The sequence below is a fragment of the Triticum aestivum genome, chromosome 2D (genome assembly GCF_018294505.1).
Source record: "Triticum aestivum cultivar Chinese Spring chromosome 2D, IWGSC CS RefSeq v2.1, whole genome shotgun sequence".
In the NCBI taxonomy this organism is placed as follows: Eukaryota; Viridiplantae; Streptophyta; class Magnoliopsida; order Poales; family Poaceae; genus Triticum; species Triticum aestivum.
The window spans coordinates 610580469-610597495 of record NC_057799.1 but is presented as its reverse complement, the minus strand read 5'-3'; the positions used below and the strand labels follow the sequence as shown (position 1 = coordinate 610597495).

General features: G+C 46.4%; 4 protein-coding genes, 1 non-coding gene and 1 pseudogene across 13 annotated transcripts; 4 read left to right on the top strand and 2 right to left on the bottom strand.

The window, feature by feature from the left end:
• Nucleotides 1-1188: 1188 nt before the first annotated feature.
• LOC123054934 (zinc finger BED domain-containing protein RICESLEEPER 4) lies at nucleotides 1189-4279 on the top strand. The gene is made up of 5 exons (XM_044478814.1): nucleotides 1189-1310; nucleotides 1690-2426; nucleotides 2557-3770; nucleotides 3860-3924; nucleotides 4028-4279. The coding sequence occupies exons 3-5, from the start codon at nucleotides 3089-3091 to the stop codon at nucleotides 4058-4060; spliced, it is 780 nt and encodes a 259-aa protein (XP_044334749.1). The 5' UTR covers nucleotides 1189-1310; nucleotides 1690-2426; nucleotides 2557-3088; the 3' UTR covers nucleotides 4061-4279.
• Nucleotides 4280-4585: 306 nt separating this feature from the next.
• Nucleotides 4586-7323, top strand: LOC123056043 (ras-related protein Rab-2-A-like). The gene is made up of 7 exons (XM_044479805.1): nucleotides 4586-4908; nucleotides 5062-5227; nucleotides 5443-5514; nucleotides 5603-5807; nucleotides 5890-5958; nucleotides 6968-7024; nucleotides 7309-7323. Exons 1-7 carry the CDS (start codon nucleotides 4863-4865, stop codon nucleotides 7321-7323), a joined length of 630 nt encoding a protein of 209 aa, XP_044335740.1. The 5' UTR covers nucleotides 4586-4862.
• Nucleotides 7324-8350: 1027 nt separating this feature from the next.
• LOC123056388 (U1 spliceosomal RNA) lies at nucleotides 8351-8511 on the bottom strand. The gene has a single exon (XR_006426769.1). It is a non-coding gene; the product is annotated as a U1 spliceosomal RNA (small nuclear RNA).
• Nucleotides 8512-9190: 679 nt separating this feature from the next.
• Nucleotides 9191-10663, top strand: LOC123056042 (ras-related protein Rab-2-A-like; annotated as a pseudogene).
• Nucleotides 10664-10720: 57 nt separating this feature from the next.
• Nucleotides 10721-15577, bottom strand: LOC123054932 (uncharacterized protein At2g39795, mitochondrial). Of its 9 annotated transcripts, none has more exons than XR_006426387.1 (5): nucleotides 14941-15570; nucleotides 13795-13950; nucleotides 12562-13703; nucleotides 10906-11061; nucleotides 10721-10814 (listed from the first exon to the last, which is right to left on the bottom strand). XR_006426387.1 is itself a non-coding variant. In XM_044478811.1 (3 exons), the coding sequence occupies exons 1-3, from the start codon at nucleotides 15453-15455 to the stop codon at nucleotides 10781-10783; spliced, it is 705 nt and encodes a 234-aa protein (XP_044334746.1). In that variant the 5' UTR covers nucleotides 15456-15577; the 3' UTR covers nucleotides 10721-10780. The 9 variants fall into 9 exon arrangements, 2 of the variants coding, with proteins under 2 accessions (XP_044334746.1, XP_044334747.1); XR_006426388.1 differs by having other exon boundaries at nucleotides 10721-11061; nucleotides 12562-12747; nucleotides 12917-13703; XR_006426389.1 differs by having other exon boundaries at nucleotides 10721-11061; nucleotides 12562-13073; nucleotides 13613-13703.
• LOC123056231 (ras-related protein Rab-2-A-like) lies at nucleotides 11274-13116 on the top strand. The gene is made up of 4 exons (XM_044479904.1): nucleotides 11274-11306; nucleotides 12329-12477; nucleotides 12572-12776; nucleotides 12856-13116. The coding sequence occupies exons 1-4, from the start codon at nucleotides 11274-11276 to the stop codon at nucleotides 13114-13116; spliced, it is 648 nt and encodes a 215-aa protein (XP_044335839.1).
• Nucleotides 15578-17027: the final 1450 nt, after the last annotated feature.

Sequence of the window (17027 nt, the reverse complement as noted above, 5' to 3'; positions counted from 1 at the left end):
TTGGTAATGTGTACGATACAGGAGGACATAACACTACATTCTCACATTTTTTTTCCATTCTTGTGTTGTAAGAATTATGCAAATCAAAGAGGCCCCAAATGATAATGGCCAACACTTGTATGGCATTTAATTATATTGGAATTGTTGCTTTGTTGTTTGTGTGTTCAGTTTGACCAATATGCAAATCAAAGAGTCCCTAAGACTAGCCACAGTGGGTAGGAAGTTAGACTAGTACTAGTCTATGTTACTATCTCTACAACGGGGAGTAACATATGTGCGGTGTCATGCAACACTTTATTTATTAGATTATAGACTTATTTTGTCTTGGCATGTGTGATGTTACTTAGTACTCCTACTGTGTTACTACATGCCTCTTTTTCTTCATTAATTGTTTGCCACATTATCTATTTTATTTTGATATGTGTGATGTTACCACCTATGTTACTCCCACTGTGGGTAGTCTAAACGATAATGGCTAACACTTGTATGGCCTTGATTATCTTGATTTTGTTGCTTTTTGTTGTTTGGGTGTTCATTCTGATGATCTGGCCAATATGGTCAGCAACAATTATATCCATGAGTGTTGATATCTCTGATTCTCTGAATACGGAAAATGCTAGCCTATGGATTGAACCCACAGACCGAAAGTGCCTTTCTGCTCCCGAGCTCATTGGAGCTCGGTGAACAGTAAAATCGAATTTTTTTAAAAAAAAAATTCAAAAAATTTCAATTTTTTTTGAGAGAAACATTGACAAAAGTTCTAAGTGCCTGCAAAAATTTCATGAAATCACATTCCTGTAAGGCATGGCAAAAAAACAAATTCAATGCTTCAAAATGCTTTTGAAAGTAGCTTTTCCATAGTACTGTTTTTGTTTTTTTGCCATGCCTTTTAGGAATGTGATTTCGGGTGCAGAAACTCCGCGTCCCAGACCGACATCTTATGGATCCTCGCAGTCAATACTCAATAGTAATATTTTTTGTATGACATGTGGACCCCGAGAGATGTATCGTCGTACTAGTGCTCCAGCAAGGGCGGCAGCCCCCCAAGTTTCGCCGCGCCGCCACCCATCTCTGTCTCCTCCCATTATCTTCTTCCTTTCCCCCTCCCCATCCGACGAGCGCCGCCGCAAGGGCCGAAGCCCACCGGCCACGCCCATTCATTTTCCACCGGACGTGGAGCAGGGCACACGGCCGGGGGGGGGGGGGGGGGGGGGGGCACAGCCGCACAGGAGGACCGCGGACGGCGCGCGGCGGAGCAGGACGCCGCCGACGGTCGGCGAGCTGCGAGTACCGGACTGGAGGAGTCAACAGTGAGTTCCCCCTCCCTTCACACCTTCATCGATCTGATATTAGTGCTACTAACCGAGGCCATTTTAACCTGATCTGACGCGATTGATGGAACAAGTACATTTGTGGTAATAATATCAGTATATGCCTCATGCCTGTATCGATCTGATTCCTCTGCTATGAAGCCAATGTACGCCAATTATATTCCTAATTTTCTTTTTCCAATTGAACTGGTAACAGAATGTACGAGCTGTAATAATTATATGATTTCAGTTTCATTCGTCATGGGACTGATAACTCGTAAGAGTGTAACAATCGCAAACAATTTTATTTCTATATGTTGCATGTTTTCTGATCTTCTATCTGTACTAGCACCACTTACTAGTTCCTGCGTTCTTGTAGGGTTGATATCTGAGAGCAAGTCTGCATGGCATCTTCTGAAACTAGCGCCGCACCAGCAGCACGGAGCTCAGATGTGGCTGGACATTCAACTCCAGATGCCACACCGGACAGTAGTGCCGAAGCATCACAAGGTGCCGCTGATGGGTCTGTCAGAGTTGGCAATAAGAGAAGAAAACTTCCATCATTCATATGGAGCGATTTCGAGAAACTGTTTCTTGACGGGGAATGGAAAGCTGAGTGCATCTATTGCGCCGAAGTTCTCCCTGCAGAAGCTGCAGGTGGCACTTCACACCTGGAGGACCACCTGATGTCGTGTGCTGATTGGCAGGCACTGGCAGCCCCACAAGAATCAAGGTTGTCAAAGGCTTACGACGGGGAAGCCGATTGGGAGGATGTTCTGTTTGATCAAGATGTTGCCAGGAAACAGCTTGCGATGATGATCTGTGCCCATGATTACCCTCTGTCTATCGTCAATCATGCGGGTTTTCAGAAACTGTGTTACGCATTACAACCAATGTTTCAGATGGTATCAAGGAATGACATTAGAAAAGATATTTTGGGTATGTATGCAGCCGAGAAGGATAAGATGGTGAAGTATTTTGCAGACTTTAAAGGTCGAGTTGCCATCACTACGGACATGTGGACTGCAGAACATCAGAAGAGAGGTTACTGCAGAACATGGTAGTCACTGCACATTTCCTCGATGAATCTTGGCAACTCAAGAGTTTTATGTTGAGGTAAAAACCATTCTTTTTCTAATCCTTATAAGTCTGAAATGCTTGTGTAATCATCGCAATCTGAGACGTTGCTTTAATTAGTGTAAAACTATCTTATCAATCTGAAATGTTTGCTTTGCTCTTGTCTTAGGTTTGTTTATGTGCCTGTCCCACATAATGCTGCAGTCATATGCCAAGCACTGCATGAGTCCCTTGTTGAGTGGCATCTCGAGAGAAAGATATCGATAAGTTGGATTTGAAATCTCTTCTATTGGAGGGTAAATATCTGCATATGCGCTGTGGTGCACATATGCTTAATCTGATTGTGAAAGATGGCATGGATCTCATGGAGAAGGGTATAGAGCGGGTTCGTGATGGTGTTGCATATTGGTCAGCTACTCATGGGAGACATGAGAAATTTGAAAAAATGGCGCACACTCTGAACATTGAATACAAGGAAAGGTTGTTTCTTGATTGTAAAACCAGATAGAATTCAACCTACAGAATGCTAACTATTGCATTAGAATACAGAGATTTTTGAAACACTAAAGGCACGTGAGAAATTATTTAGTTGTTGTCCAACCAAAGATGATTGGAAGTTTGCCAAGGAACTTTGTGATAGGCTTAAAATTTTCTATGATGTCAGCGAGTCATTTTCAGGCACTAAATATGTTACTGCAAATATGTTCTTTCGTAAAATATGTTGCATTCAGTTGGCAATACGGAAATGGGCTGCCAGTGACAATGAGCTTGTGCAAACAATGTCTGAGGAAATGAAGCGGAAATTTGACAAATATTGGAAAGATGTACTTGATCTTATGTCTGTCGCAACTGTTCTTGATCCAAGGTACAAGCTTCATATGTTGCAAGCTATTTTTGGTTCTCTCTATGGAACGGAACATGCAGCTGTGGAAGTTGCCAGAATAAGGAATTTAATGGCTAATTTGCTGAAACAATATCAAGAAGCTGATGGGGTTGTGGCTACATCAGAGGCTGTTAGCAGTGCTGCTTCAGGAGCTGGTGGAGAAGATGACATAATGGACATATTTGATCAATATATGTCCTCACGGCCTACTATCGGTGCTTCTCCAGTGCAGACAGAATTGGACTTGTACTTGGAAGAGGAAATTATCCGTAGAATACCAGACGAAGACATCATGACTTGGTGGAAGTATGGGGGTGCAAAGTATCCTACTTTGCAAAGAATTGCTCGTGATATATTGCCTATCCCTGCATCAGCTGTGATATCAGAATCAGCCTTTAATACGAAGGGCAGGCTGCTTAGTCCACATCGTGGCCAACTTGCGCCAAGCATGGTAGAAGCTATTATGTGTATGAAGGCTTGGTCCCGTGCTGACATGATTGGTAATTGATCCTCTTGAATTTCGATCATTTGTTTACTTCACATTTCACAACAGCTATTTGTTCCTGAATCACTTGTATCTTTGCATTAGGGGACGGCAATTCGACCCTCTGTGCAGTGTTTCAGAGTGTTCTTGATGATGAAGAAGAAATGATGGTAACATATTACACTCCTTACACTGGATTTTTATATGCTGCAATGTTTGTTATTTTTATTTCCATGATTTTAATTTTTGTGCTTTTGATCTGTTCACTTCAAGGATGACTCTGAATCTATGGTAACGGAAGACTAGTCTGCCAAGAGGCGAAGAACCGAAGATGATGCCTAGAAGCTACTGTCGTCCTTCTATTTATAAATGAGAATTGCGATGCACTTATGTTTGTCTCGCGGCTGTACTTGTGCTTATTTGATGGCGTGCGATGTCATTTTGTGAGAAACCGAGACTGAGAATTTATGTGTTTGCCACTTGTGCTTATTTGCTATTACCTGAAGTGCTAAATATTAGAATTGATATGCTTTTTTCTTTTCTCTTCTTTTGTTTCTTGAGGTATTATGTATACGTGTTGAGAGGACCCGATGGATCAGGCATGGACATGGGCACAATTATTTGCCCATGGGTTTTTCTTCCGTGGACGGGCAGAGAATGCCGTCATGGATTTGGGTATGAATGCTGGTAGGGCCTTCCACTCCGTTAGTTGGAGATGCCACCATGGCCGACTGCATCAGGTGTTTGTCGGAAGCTGGCCCTGATCCAAACGTTTTGGGCGTAGGTTTTGGCCCCTGTCTCTAGCGCTGGCTTGGGTTCGCCGGATGGTGCCCGTCGGCGTTGCTCCCTTGCGCCGCCCAACCTCTCGTGGTTGCTCGTAGAACGTAGATGCTCCTGACCGGAGTTGGCATCTGGGGCGGAGCAGCTGCGGGATGCCGAACAACTTCACCGCACATGACGGCGGTTTTGGCGCACCGCACCCGACCCTGTTCGGCAATGGCCGCATCCATCCGTTGGAGATGCCCTGACACAACCTAGCCCCCAACCAGTCAGATCAACTCTCGAATCCCACTAAACAGAGGATCGCCGTCGCTCGTCGCGACCGAAGATGCAATACGATCACCTCTTCTCGTACACCGTCATCGGCGACCCAGGTCGATCGTCCTTCCCCCCCGTCCTTAATCCGGCACCCGCCGCTCCGACCCCTACCGCCGTTCCGCATGCATGATCGGCCAACAGGGCTCGCTCGCTCGTTCCACGTCTGAATCGCGGGGTGCTGACTGGTGGTGATATATCCACTGTTGCAGGCGTCGGGAAGTCGTGCCTGGAGCAGCAGTTCACGGCCAGGGCGTTCCCGGAGGCGCACGAGCCCACCATCGGCCTCGAGTTCAGCACGCGCACCATCACCGTCCACGGCAAGCGCATCAAGCTTCACATCTGGGACACGGTGAGAGGAAGAAGATTTCTGCCCTGATGCCACGGTTGATCCCTCCCTTTGTATCTGTAATAATGTACTCACTTCTTGCTTATTCAAATTGTAAAGGTTCAGTTGCCAAACTGTTTAGTTAAAAACACAATTAAATTATGCTTTTTCATGCCTTTTCATGGCGTCTTTCTACGTACCATGCTTGTTGAATTTGCTCTTCTGAAGCATATTCATCTCGTATTATCATGTCTTGACTTTGCAGGCTGGCCACGAATCATTCGTATCTGCTGTTGACCAATGCTGCTTGTATCATTTTGGTTTATGATATCACAAGGTACCTCTCAATGGGCTGTCAAATATATCTGCTGCGGCGATTGCTTCGTGCATCCGATGGTCCTTACGCTGCACTGACCTTACTTCAGGAGGGAGACTTTTGATCATATTGCTGTATGGCTATCAAGAGCAAGAAAGCTATCGAGAGCCGGCGTGACATTGGTTCTGATCGGAAACAAATGCGATCTGTCTCACATGCGTGCTGTCGGCTATGAGGAAGGGCGAAAGTTCGCCAAGAGGCACAATCTGGTGTTCATGGAGGCCTCTGCAAAAACCGCACAAAATGTCGAGGAGGTAATGGTTTATCCCTTGTACATTGGGTACAATTACACTGTCTTTTCTCTTCGAGATTATTTTACGTCGTTATGTAATGTAGGCATTCGTTGTGACCGCCGAAACAGTATACAAGAAAGTCGAAGATGGTGTCATTGACTTGTCTGAAAAGGTCAGTTTAAGTGCTTGCCTTCTTGTTTTTCAAAGTGTTAGGTTATGTTGGCGTTCATCAAAGAGACTCGGAGGTACGGGACAATGCCCCAACCCCATAAATTTCTAATCAAGGCTTAAGAGTTTGGTGTTCACAACTGTAGCAAACCTTCCAGCTTCAATTGGACACACACACAACATTAAGCAGGGCCGCCAATGCGCTTTGCTGACAGTGATAAGATAATGAGAAAAGAAACCAAAATGGTATCTTGCCCCTCATCTGAGAACATCAACAGAGAAGAGGATGTGTTCAGCCACTAGTTTTGTCTGCCTTCAAACGCCATGAGGAGAAGATCTTCAGTTGCCTTGTAATCTCTGGTAACTCCATATTCCCCAAGCGTTTGAGGACTGGTCCATCCTAGGAAACACGGTAACCCTGAATAATTCCTACCACATCTTGAGGAGCCCAGTAATCCTTGTCCATGCCACTACCAGTCTTCAAATGTACTCCCTCCGTCTCAGAAGTCAAAAAAACGTCTTACATTATAAGACGGAGGGAGTACTTATGAACAATAAGATCATTATAGTGCTTCCACAGCCCCGACAGTAGAGCGGCATTGACTGAGCTCATCACAGTATTTCCGACATAGTTCCATTTCTCCCATGTTGTGACCAAATAACAGGGTAATTTAGGTAAGATTTGTTTGGTCGCCACAGAGTCAACGAACAACAGGCTGTTCTTTCAGCAAACATGGCATGTGGGTCGTGAAAATTGGAGGAGCAGAAACCTTGATGCAGTGTACCGTAGCCAAGGAGCCGCAGCCTCAGTCGTCTCCATGGCGTTTGAATGGTAGAACTTAGGTGGATATGAAGTGTAATTTTGCAGCCGTTTCGGCAAAATGCGTGTAGTGTGTCACTCTAAGTATATACTACTATTATATCGTCGTGCGGTTTCATGAAAATGATTCTTTCTTAATTTTATGCATTTTACGTTTGACAATACATAATCTTGTTATCCATAACTGTTGCAGTTTGTTGGATTCCTTCATCGGCGTGAGAACATTGCACCAAGCGAATCAGGATGCTTGGTTTGGTGCCGAAAATTGGCTTGCCAATACGTAGGCAAGGCAAAAAATTGGCTGTCAATTGTATGGCAACCAACTTACATTGCCAACCTCTCGAAACCTGGCAATTTTTGGCAAGCTTTGGAGTTGCCGAATGTTGGCATGCCAATATGCTGGCCAGCCAATTTTTGGCTGTCAGCCAAGCATGCTCTGAACTCATGGCGCAAAAATGGGGCGTCGGTAGCTGATGAAGCTGAGAAACCGAATGATCGGTTTATGTGCTAACTTAGTGTGTGTGTATGTATCAGGTGTTGTGCTACTAATGTGAGATTCCAAGTTCAAGCAGCGCTTTTGTTATGAATCCATTAGTTGCTCATCATGTTCCGGTAAACCTCCGAAAATGGAACAATCATATGCTGAAGGGCTGAAGGCAGGAATGTTAATGCCAGATCTCGGTATGGCTAGCTATTGGTACCTTATCCTGGGAGACAACAGGATTGGTACCGTAAGGAACTCCATCAATCCTGCTTCCAGGGAGGGTCCCTGCATTTTGTGCGTGTCGACAGTGCAATATAAGTTCCCCTTAGGTGCAGCCGTGCAATCTACTACTTGCTCACACAAATAAATCCACTGAAAAGAGCACTGGTGGCTAGGCTCGCAGTAACTTGGTTCGTCAGAATATATGCAGCCGTGATAGCACAACACTTTCAATGACTGGAAACTCCATCGACGGCCACTGTTTCAAAGAGGATCACACTGTCCACGTTGCATCTGGAAGAGGAAGGATTTTATGATGCCGTGACAACATCCCAATTTGTTTGTGTTAACTTTAATTTGCAAAGAGCTTATATTACATAAAACCACAATTTCAGGGCAACTTATTACAACTTACCACAACTTTTGGGTACACAACTTCGGTGCTAATCTCTAACACAAATCCCAAAATGAGGTTGTTTAGTTGTTTTGACATAAAATCAAATCTAACAAGGTTGACCCGCGTTGGAGATGCCCTTAAGGGAACAGAGACCAAAACCAATCGTTGGTTCGTGTGCATCCGATCAGCGCACGCTACTCCAGACCACATTTGCAAGCAATCCTATAATCCACTGTTAGCAACCACACAACCAACTCTATTATATGAACATCACGCATCAGATAGGTAATACGCTTGATTGACTCATTACGATGACACTCTAGAAGAGTTGTCATATGCTGACCAAAAGGTTGATGCCCACTGAAAGGTTGGGTAATTTGAAACAGGCTGACCAGAAGGCCAAGTTGATGCAACTGAAACTCAACATAAACTTAGCAGAAAGCCTGTCAAGGACCAAAATTTAATTTAGAGAATTGGCAGGGGCCGCGCGAACGCGTACCCCCTCTACCACAAATTACGACGTCCACTCTTCCACTTGGGAAGATGGTAGGCCAGCGCATCCACCAAGTGCAATGTGGACCACTAGCCTAGGCCACGGCTCTTGTTGATCAGCCGTCGACCCCATCCAGGTAAGTATTTTGTAAGGGTGCACCGAGGGCTCATTATATAGCCTGCTCTTCCTCCCAAGCCTCCTCCCCTGGGCGAGGTGGTACTAAACGAAACTAGAGCCCGCCCCGTGGTGTTGCAGCGGTGGTGTGCGGAGTTCACGGGCCGGATTCTGGTGGAGTTTTGGTGCTCAGGCCCAGTTCTTTGAGAAAACGGTTACCGGCAGAAGAGAAAGAGCGTGTGTGATCTTCTCAAAAAAAATAAAAAAAGAGTGCGTGTGTACGCTCGCTTTTGCATAGAAGGTCGGCAACGTTCCACTAAGTAAGTAGGAGTACTACTACTTGCTCACACAAATAAATCGACTGAAAAGAGTAGTGGTGACTAGGCTCACAGTAACTTTGTTCGTCAGAACATATGCACCCGTGATGATACAGCGCTTTGAGTAACTGGAAATTCCGTCGACGGCCACGGTTACAAAGAAGATCCACCCTTAGTAGGGAACGGAGACCAAAAGCAATTGTTGATTTGTGTGCATCCGATCAACACACAAATCGTGAGAAGAGACTGTCTCCTCTTTATATGTTTCTCTTGGTCTGGTAAAACCGTGAGATTAATTCCCAACAAACCAGGCCCCGAAGCAGTCGCATAAGTCGAATCCCCTACTGCTCCAATCCACCCACCAAACAGCCGACGCTCGCCGCGATCGACTCCGCGACTGAAGATGCAATCCGCTCGCCGCTTCACGTACACCATCGTCGGCGACGGAGGTCGGCCGTCTCCCCCCTTCCCTAACCCGGAGCCCGCTGCTTCGACCCCGGGCATGCTCGCTCGTTCCACGTCCGAATCGTGGGGTGCTGATGCTGACCTCTGACGATTGTTGCAGGTGTCGGCAAGACGTGCCTGGAGCGGCAGTTCACGGCCAAGAAGTTCCTGGAGGTGCACGATCTCACCATCGGCGTTGAGTTCAGCAGCCGCACCATCAACGTGGACGGCAAGCGCATACAGCTCGACATCTGGGACACGGTGCGTGCAGGCTATATCATCTACTAGTTGTGAAACTGTTTGATTCAAACACAATGCTTATGACGTTCTTATAAGCAGCATATCCATCTCATATTTTTGTGTCTTGACTTTGCAGGCTGTTCTTTAGTTTTGTGCAACCTTGCTTCAGGAGGGAGACTCTTGATCATATTGCTACATTGCTTGAAAGAGCAAGAGAGCTATCGAGAGCCGGCGTAACATTGGCGCTGATCGGAAACAAATGCGATCTGTCTCACATGCGTGCGGTCAGCTACGAGGAAGGGCGAGAGTTCGCCAAGAGGCACGATCTCATGTTTACGGAGGCCTCTGCAAAACCACACACAATGTTGATGAGGTAATTTTCATTTAATCCCCTGTACATCGGGTACAATCACGCTTCCTTTAGATTAATTTTACATCATTATGCAAATGCAGGCGTTCATTCTGACCGCGGAAAGAATATACAAGAAAGTCCAAGATGGTGTCCTTGACTTGCCTGAAAAGGTCAGTCTAAGTGCTTGCCTTGTCCAATATGCAGGCAAGGCAAAAGACTGGCTATCCATTGGTTGGCAACCAACTTACTTTGCCAATCTCTTGAAACCTGGCAATCTTTGGCAAGCTTTGGAGTCGTCAAATCTCGGCATGCCAATATGCTGGATAGCCAATTTTTGGCGCAAAATGGGTCGATGGAAGTAGATGAAGCCGAGAAATCCTAATGAACGGTTTGTGCAGAAGGATCCTTTTGAACTTGCTAACTTAGTGTATGTATACAACTATAGCTATGCTGTACCAAGATGAAATTCATGTTGCGTGCATTGCTTTTGCTATGAATCCATCAGTTGCTTGTGTTCCCTAAACCTCTGAAAACGGAACAATCGTACGCCGAAAGGGCTGAAGGCATGAATGTTAATGCTAGATCTCTGTATGGCTAGCTGTTTGTACCGTATCCTGGGAGACAACAGGATTGGTACTGTGAGGAACTCCACCAATCCTGTTTCCAGGGACGGTTCCTGCATCTATATGACATGTACCGTATTCTACGAGACAACAGGATTGTAGAGTACAGTAAAAACTCCATCAATACCGCCACCAAGGACGGTCCCTGCATTTGTGCAACTGTAAGTGCCCTAGGTGCAGCCGTGCATTGTACTACTGGTGGCTAGGCTCAGTAACTTGGTTCGTCAGAATATATGCTGCCGTGATAATTCAGCACATTCAAATACCTGGAAACTCCAACAACATCCCAATTTGACGCTGAAACACCAACATCCCAATTCTTGTCACGTCTTCTGAAAGAGCAAGGACTTTTTGATGCTGTGGCAACAACCCAATTTGTCTGTGTTAACTTTTGTAAAACACCAAGTAATAATAATCTAACTCAAAGTGCCAAGAAGATGCTGTCTACTTCTTCAGATAGCACTCGATATTTTTAAGCCACCCTACAAGCTCGGTCTGCTCCTTGTTTTCCATGTACGTGTGCAGGAATGCTGCTAGCTCGTCATTCACCCCTCTCTGCTCCAGGTAATCACGCACTGCACTTTGCATCTCCTCATCTAACTCCCTGTCCATTGACAAGACCAGCATGCGAAAAAAAGCATATTAACATCTCATAATGCCAGGAAAGAAGCGCAACTCAAAAGAGATCATAATGTTAAATGCTATACTGTAGTAAGTCGAAGAAACAAGTCTGGATTTTAACAAATCAAAATAGCACCAGCGGCAAACAAGAAATATAAGATCCTTTTGCAATAATCATTTGTATCAAAATGAGTGATGAGGAGCCAGCATTGTCATTCAGCTGCTACTGTATCAGAAATTTGCAACTGCTACATTACAACTAGTGCTAGATTACACCACTTTCTTGAACCAGAAATGCATACTACTCTTTTGGTTGAATCCAAGGAGCCAGCATTGTCATTCTCCAGGGGTCTTGGTGCAATCCAACTACTGCACGAACATGCATTATTCGTCGAGAAACAAATTGATCTAATTTCCCTTATAACACGGAACTGAAATTGGAGGAAAGTTCCCTCCATACCCGCCAAGCCCGAGCATTTCATCTATCACATGATTACTTTTCCAGTCCAATAGTCACCACTAGTGTGGGTAAACAGGGAGCGTGTTTCTATATGTTTTTGCACTTCAAAATTCTTTGAAAAGATAACACATGTAAATGTCTGATGCTATGTGCATTGGATTGTGTGTGCAAAATTGTTGATTTCCATGGCCTGTGCAAAAAGAATTAAGCCTGGTACACAAAAAGTTGTTATATTACCCCTTCACCATTGGGATTGTTCATTGTTGGGCAGGACAACAAACTACAATTATGCACAAGAGGTCCGGCAGCCAGAAATCCTGGTCGAGTTTCTTAATCAAATCATTGGTGCTAACTGCTAACATACCAAATTAGCATTGCAAGAACATATTTGACGGCTCCTCAAAATACAGGAGCCGACAGAGCGCCACTTTGACGGCTCCAGAAAAATAGGCTACGGTGCCGCTCCACTCCGGCCGCTCCAGGAGCTGAGCCGTGGAGCGGAGAGTTGCCGAACAGGGCCTTAGATTTACCCTTCCTTTCTACATTGTCTGGCTTCTGTTGCTTGCCACTAGGTGTCATAATCTGGCAAAAACATCTTATATTTTGGTACAGAGGTAGTACTATTATTTAGTACTTCCTCTGTAAACTAATATGAGAGCATTTAGATTACTATTTTAGTGATCTAAATGCTTTTATATTAGTTTACGGAGGGAGTAATTTACACTACAACACAGTAAATATATTGTTTATTCGAATTGCAAAGACTAGTTGTGAAACTGTTTAATTAAAGCACAATGCTTTGACGTTCTTAAGCAGCATAATATCCATCTCATATTTTTGTATCTTGACTTTGCAGGCTGGCCACGAAGCATTCGTACCTATTACTAGACAATTCTACTGCAGAGCTGCTTGCATCATTTTGGTTTATGATATCACAAGGTACCTCAATGGGGTTCCACTTTCAGTACATCTGCCTATGGTGTTAACTTTGTGCATCTATGGTTCCTACGCTTCATCACTAACCTTGCTTCAGGAGGGAGACTTTTGATCATATTGCTACATTGCTTGAAAGAGCAAGAGAGCTATCGAGAGCCGGCGTAACATTGGCGCTGATCGGAAACAAATGCGATCTGTCTCACATGCGTGCGGTCAGCTACGAGGAAGGGCGAGAGTTCGCCGAGAGGCACGATCTCGTGTTTATGGAGGCCTCTGCAAAAACCACACAAAATGTTGATGAGGTAATTTTGATTTGATCCCCTGTACATCGGGTACAATTACGCTTCCTTTAGGATAATTTTGCATCATTATGTAATGTAGGCATTCATTCTGACCGCTGAAAGAGTACACAAGAAAGTCCAAGATGGCGTCCTTGACTTACCTGAAAAGGTCAGTTTAAGTGCTTGCCTTGTCCAATATGCAGGCAAGGCAAAAGATTGGCTATCAATTGGTTGGCAACCAACTTACTTTGCCAATCTCTCAAAACTTGGCAATCTTTGGCAAGCTTTGGAGTCGTCAAATCTTGGCATGCCAATATGCTGGATAGCCAATTTTTGGCACAAAATGGGTCAATGGAAGTAGATGAAGCCGAGAAATCCTAATGAACGGTTTGTGCAGAAGGATCCTTTTGAACTTGCTAACTTAGTGTATGTATACAACTATAACTATACTGTACCAAGATGAAATTCAAGTTGCGTGCATTGCTTTTGCTATGAATCCATCAGTTGCTTGTGTTACCTAAACCTCTGAAAGGGCTGAAGGCATGAATTTTAATGCTCGATCTCTGTATGGCTAGCTGTTTGTACCGTATCCTGGGAGACAACAGGATTGGTACAGTAAGGAACTCCATCAATCCTGTTTCCAGGGACGGTTCCTGCATCTATATGACATGTACCGTATTCTACGAGATAACAGAGTACAGTAAAAACTCCATCAATGCCGCCACCAAGGACGGTCCCTGCATTTGTGCAACTGTAAGTGCCCTAGGTGCAGCCGTGCATTGTACTACTGGTGGCTAGGCTCAGTATCTTGGTTCGTCAGAATATATGCTGCCGTGATGATACAACAAATTCAATACCTGGAAACTCCAACAACATCCCAATTTGATGCTGAAACACCAACATCCCAGTTCTTGTCACGTCTTCTGAAAGAGCAAGGACTTTTTGATGCTGTGGCAACATCCCAATTTGTCTGTGTTAACTTTTGTAAAACACCAAGTAATAATAATCTAACTCAAAGTGCCAAGAAGATGCTGCCTACTTCTTCAGATAGCACTCGATATTTTTAAGCCACCCTACAAGCTCCGTCTGCTCCTTGTTTTCCATGTACGTGTGCAGGAATGCAGCTAGCTCGTCATTCACCCCTCTCTGCTCCAGGTAATCACGCACTGCGGTTTGCATCTCCTCATCTAACTCCCTGTTAATTGGCGAGACCAGCATGCAAAAAAAGCATATTAACATCTCATAATGCCAGGAAAGAAGCGCAACTCAAAAGAGATCATAATAATGTTAAATGCCATACTGTATGTGGTAAGTCAAAGAAACAAGTTTGGATTTTAACAAATAAAAAATAGCACCAGTAGCAAACAAGAAATGTCATTTGTATCAAAATGAATGATGAGGAGCCAGCATTGTCATTCAGCTGCTACTGTATCAGAAATTTGCAACAGCTACATTACAGCTAGTGCTAGATTACACCACTTCCTTGATACAGAAATGCATACTACTCTTTTGGTTGAATCCAAGGAGCCAGCATTGTCATTCTCCAGGGGTCTTGGTGCAATCCAACTACTGCACGAACATGCATTATTCGTCGAGAAACAAATTGATCTAATTTCCCTTATAACACGGAACTGAAATTGGAGGAAAGTTCCCTCCATACCCGCCAAGCCCGAGCATTTCATCTATCACATGATTACTTTTCCAGTCCAATAGTCACCACTAGTGTGGGTAAACAGGGAGCGTGTTTCTATATGTTTTTGCACTTCAAAATTCTTTGAAAAGATAACACATGTAAATGTCTGATGCTATGTGCATTGGATTGTGTGTGCAAAATTGTTGATTTCCATGGCCTGTGCAAGAAAGAATTAAGCTTGGTGCATAAAAAGTTGATATATTGCCCCCTTACCGTTGTGATTGATGGGCAGGACAATAAACTACAATTGTGCACAAGAGATCCGCGAGCTAGAAATCCTGGTCCAATTTCTTTAATCAATCATTGGTGCTAACTGCTAACCATTCTAAAGTAGCATCACAAGACCATGGATAAATTTTTTGACGGAAGCAAGAACAGGATTTTAACAGCAAGCATTCTATATACCCCATCGACCGTTAATATAGTGTCAATATGACTAAATATAATGCTATATATTTTCGTTAATATTCTACTAGAACAAGGTTGGATCACCTGAACTGGCGGCCCATGTATTGCTGCTCCGGCGTTGGCCCGCTGCGGCGGACGGGGAAGACCCTCTCCACGTCCATCTCCTCGGGCCAGGCAGAGCACTCGAACTTGAGCGCAAAGTCAGGCCGCGCGGGCTTGGAGACCTCGACGTGGACGCTAATGTGCATCCTGTCCTGTGGCCCGCCGTCTTCCGCGGCCACGCCCGAGCGGGTGGGCGCCACGGCGCCGTCGACCATCGAGGCATCCACCCTGACCTCCTCCTCCTGCTGCTCCCCGAACGCGCGGCGGAGGCGGACCCACTGCTCGCCGGGACGGTCGTCGAGGGCGAACGGCGCGGCGGAGGGCGGCGGCCGCGGGGCGGGCTCGGCGCGGCAGGAGGAGATCTCGGAGCGGAGGGAGCGGAGGAGGCGGTCGAGGAAGACGGAGCGGCGCATGTCGGACATGTACTGCCGCGAAGGGACGAGGCGGGGGGCGAGCGCCTGGAGGCGGGGCCGGAGGTGGAGCAGACGCCGGGCCATAGGAAGTGGTGCCGCGCGTGGACGGACGGCGGCGGCCGCCGGCGTGCCTCGGGTTTTGGGAAGGGTTTCGGAGAAAGACGGCGCCCTTGGGCGAAGCCGGGGCAATGGAAGGAAAGAAAGCGAACGTGGGCCGGAGATGCGTGAGATTTTGGGCTTTTCTTTTTCCTGGCAGTGTGTAGCCCAGCTTCGCAAGAAGACGGACAATCTTTTGATGGGCCGGGTAACTGGGCTTCTCATGGTTGCTTCCCTCAACAAAAAAACTTTCACATGGCTGTGTAAAAAAAACTTATCATGGTACGCTATGCTAGAGGGAAACTTCTCATGGGACGCTAATAAGGAAGAAAAAACATGGTATCCCGTATGCTGCGAGACAAGAGGGGGGTACAGTAAGGAACGCCATGAATCCTGCTCCCAGGGACGGCCGGGCATCTGCACGACAAGCTGCGTGCGCCGTGTTCAACGAGACGAGCGGGGTCGTGGAGTACAGTAAGGAAGCACTCACACCAATCACTCTTCTATTGCACTGTCACTGCATTTGTGCGCGTCGACAGTGCAATAGAAGCAAGTACCCGAGCTCCAGCCGTGCAACGTAGTACGTACGACTTACGACTGGTCACGTAAATAAACCCACTGGAAGAGGCAACCGCTATTGGTAGAGTACTGGCCCGTAGGCCGTAGCTACGCTCGCAGTAACTTGCGTTGGCTCGTCAGAATATGCTTCCCTGATACTCCGCCGACGGCGTCGTTTCGAAGGGTATCGTCGCAAAGATCACGTCGTACGTACGCGCTGCGTGCTTGCGTCTTGTGACGCTGAGAGAGCAGAGAGAGAGAGAGAGAGAGAGCGGCCTGCTGTGACAACATCCCATTTGTTCGTGTTAAATGAGCCCTGCGCTGCGCTGCACCCGTCGTTCGTGGCCGCAGGGAGAGGCGTCGTCGCGTTGCGCATTGATCAGGAGACGCTGCGGCGCCAGGGTGAGATAGGCCATGGATGGATGGACTGAATACTGATCAATGGTGCATGCATGGGGAGGGGGGCGCGTGCTGTTGCACCATCAGCAAATTGACCTACCTACACGCGCCGCTGCCGCTGATTCCTGCGGCACAGGTGGGGTGGGGGGGGGGGGGGGGGGGGGGGCGGCTGGCACCGGAGACAGGCCCGCGTGCACGCAACGCCGCCGGCAGCGGCAGGCACCGCAGAGGCATCCGGCAGCTGGTGTTCGCGCGCGCGCTCCTCCACCCAACACGTCGCGTGCGCGCGTTTACACTCGACCAGATTCAGAGATGTGCGGCTATCCTCTTCGGTCCGAGTGTTTTTCAGAAAAAGGAGGCGCGATTCTGATGATGCATGCATAGAGCACAAGTTGACGGCCGAAAGCACGGCGGAGATAGGATGGAACTCGATGCAACCTGATCATGCACCGCCACTGCCGAGCAGAAAAGAAAACACATGCATGATCTTGCACGTCATGATGCCTACGGTAGCCCGATTCCCCTCCATCATTTGCCGGCGAGAAATAATCGTGTTGGTAAGGCGCACATGCATGGATGTCATGTCATCCTTACGCCGTCGCC

What these genes read in the sequence shown, in the direction of transcription:
- LOC123056043 (XM_044479805.1), top strand. Translation starts at nt 4,863, where the DNA reads ATGCAATACGATCACCTCTTCTCGTACACCGTCATCGGCGACCCAG. An exon ending in GGAAGAAGATTTCTGCCCTG is followed by an intron (nt 5,228 to 5,442) that starts ATGCCACGGTTG and finishes TTGACTTTGCAG; the next exon opens with GCTGGCCACGAATCATTCGT. An exon ending in CCGCACAAAATGTCGAGGAG is followed by an intron (nt 5,808 to 5,889) that starts GTAATGGTTTAT and finishes TATGTAATGTAG; the next exon opens with GCATTCGTTGTGACCGCCGA.
- LOC123054934 (XM_044478814.1), top strand. Translation starts at nt 3,089, where the DNA reads ATGTTCTTTCGTAAAATATGTTGCATTCAGTTGGCAATACGGAAATGG. An exon ending in GTCCCGTGCTGACATGATTG is followed by an intron (nt 3,771 to 3,859) that starts GTAATTGATCCT and finishes TCTTTGCATTAG; the next exon opens with GGGACGGCAATTCGACCCTC. An exon ending in ATGATGAAGAAGAAATGATG is followed by an intron (nt 3,925 to 4,027) that starts GTAACATATTAC and finishes GTTCACTTCAAG; the next exon opens with GATGACTCTGAATCTATGGT.
- LOC123054932 (XM_044478811.1), bottom strand. Translation starts at nt 15,455, where the DNA reads ATGGCCCGGCGTCTGCTCCACCTCCGGCCCCGCCTCCAGGCGCTCGCC. An exon ending in TACATGGGCCGCCAGTTCAG is followed by an intron (nt 11,062 to 14,940) that starts GTGATCCAACCT and finishes GTCAATGGACAG; the next exon opens with GGAGTTAGATGAGGAGATGC. An exon ending in ATCGAGTGCTATCTGAAGAA is followed by an intron (nt 10,815 to 10,905) that starts GTAGACAGCATC and finishes TTGTTGCCACAG; the next exon opens with CATCAAAAAGTCCTTGCTCT.
- LOC123056231 (XM_044479904.1), top strand. Translation starts at nt 11,274, where the DNA reads ATGAGGAGCCAGCATTGTCATTCAGCTGCTACT. An exon ending in TTGGTTTATGATATCACAAG is followed by an intron (nt 12,478 to 12,571) that starts GTACCTCAATGG and finishes ACCTTGCTTCAG; the next exon opens with GAGGGAGACTTTTGATCATA. An exon ending in CCACACAAAATGTTGATGAG is followed by an intron (nt 12,777 to 12,855) that starts GTAATTTTGATT and finishes TATGTAATGTAG; the next exon opens with GCATTCATTCTGACCGCTGA.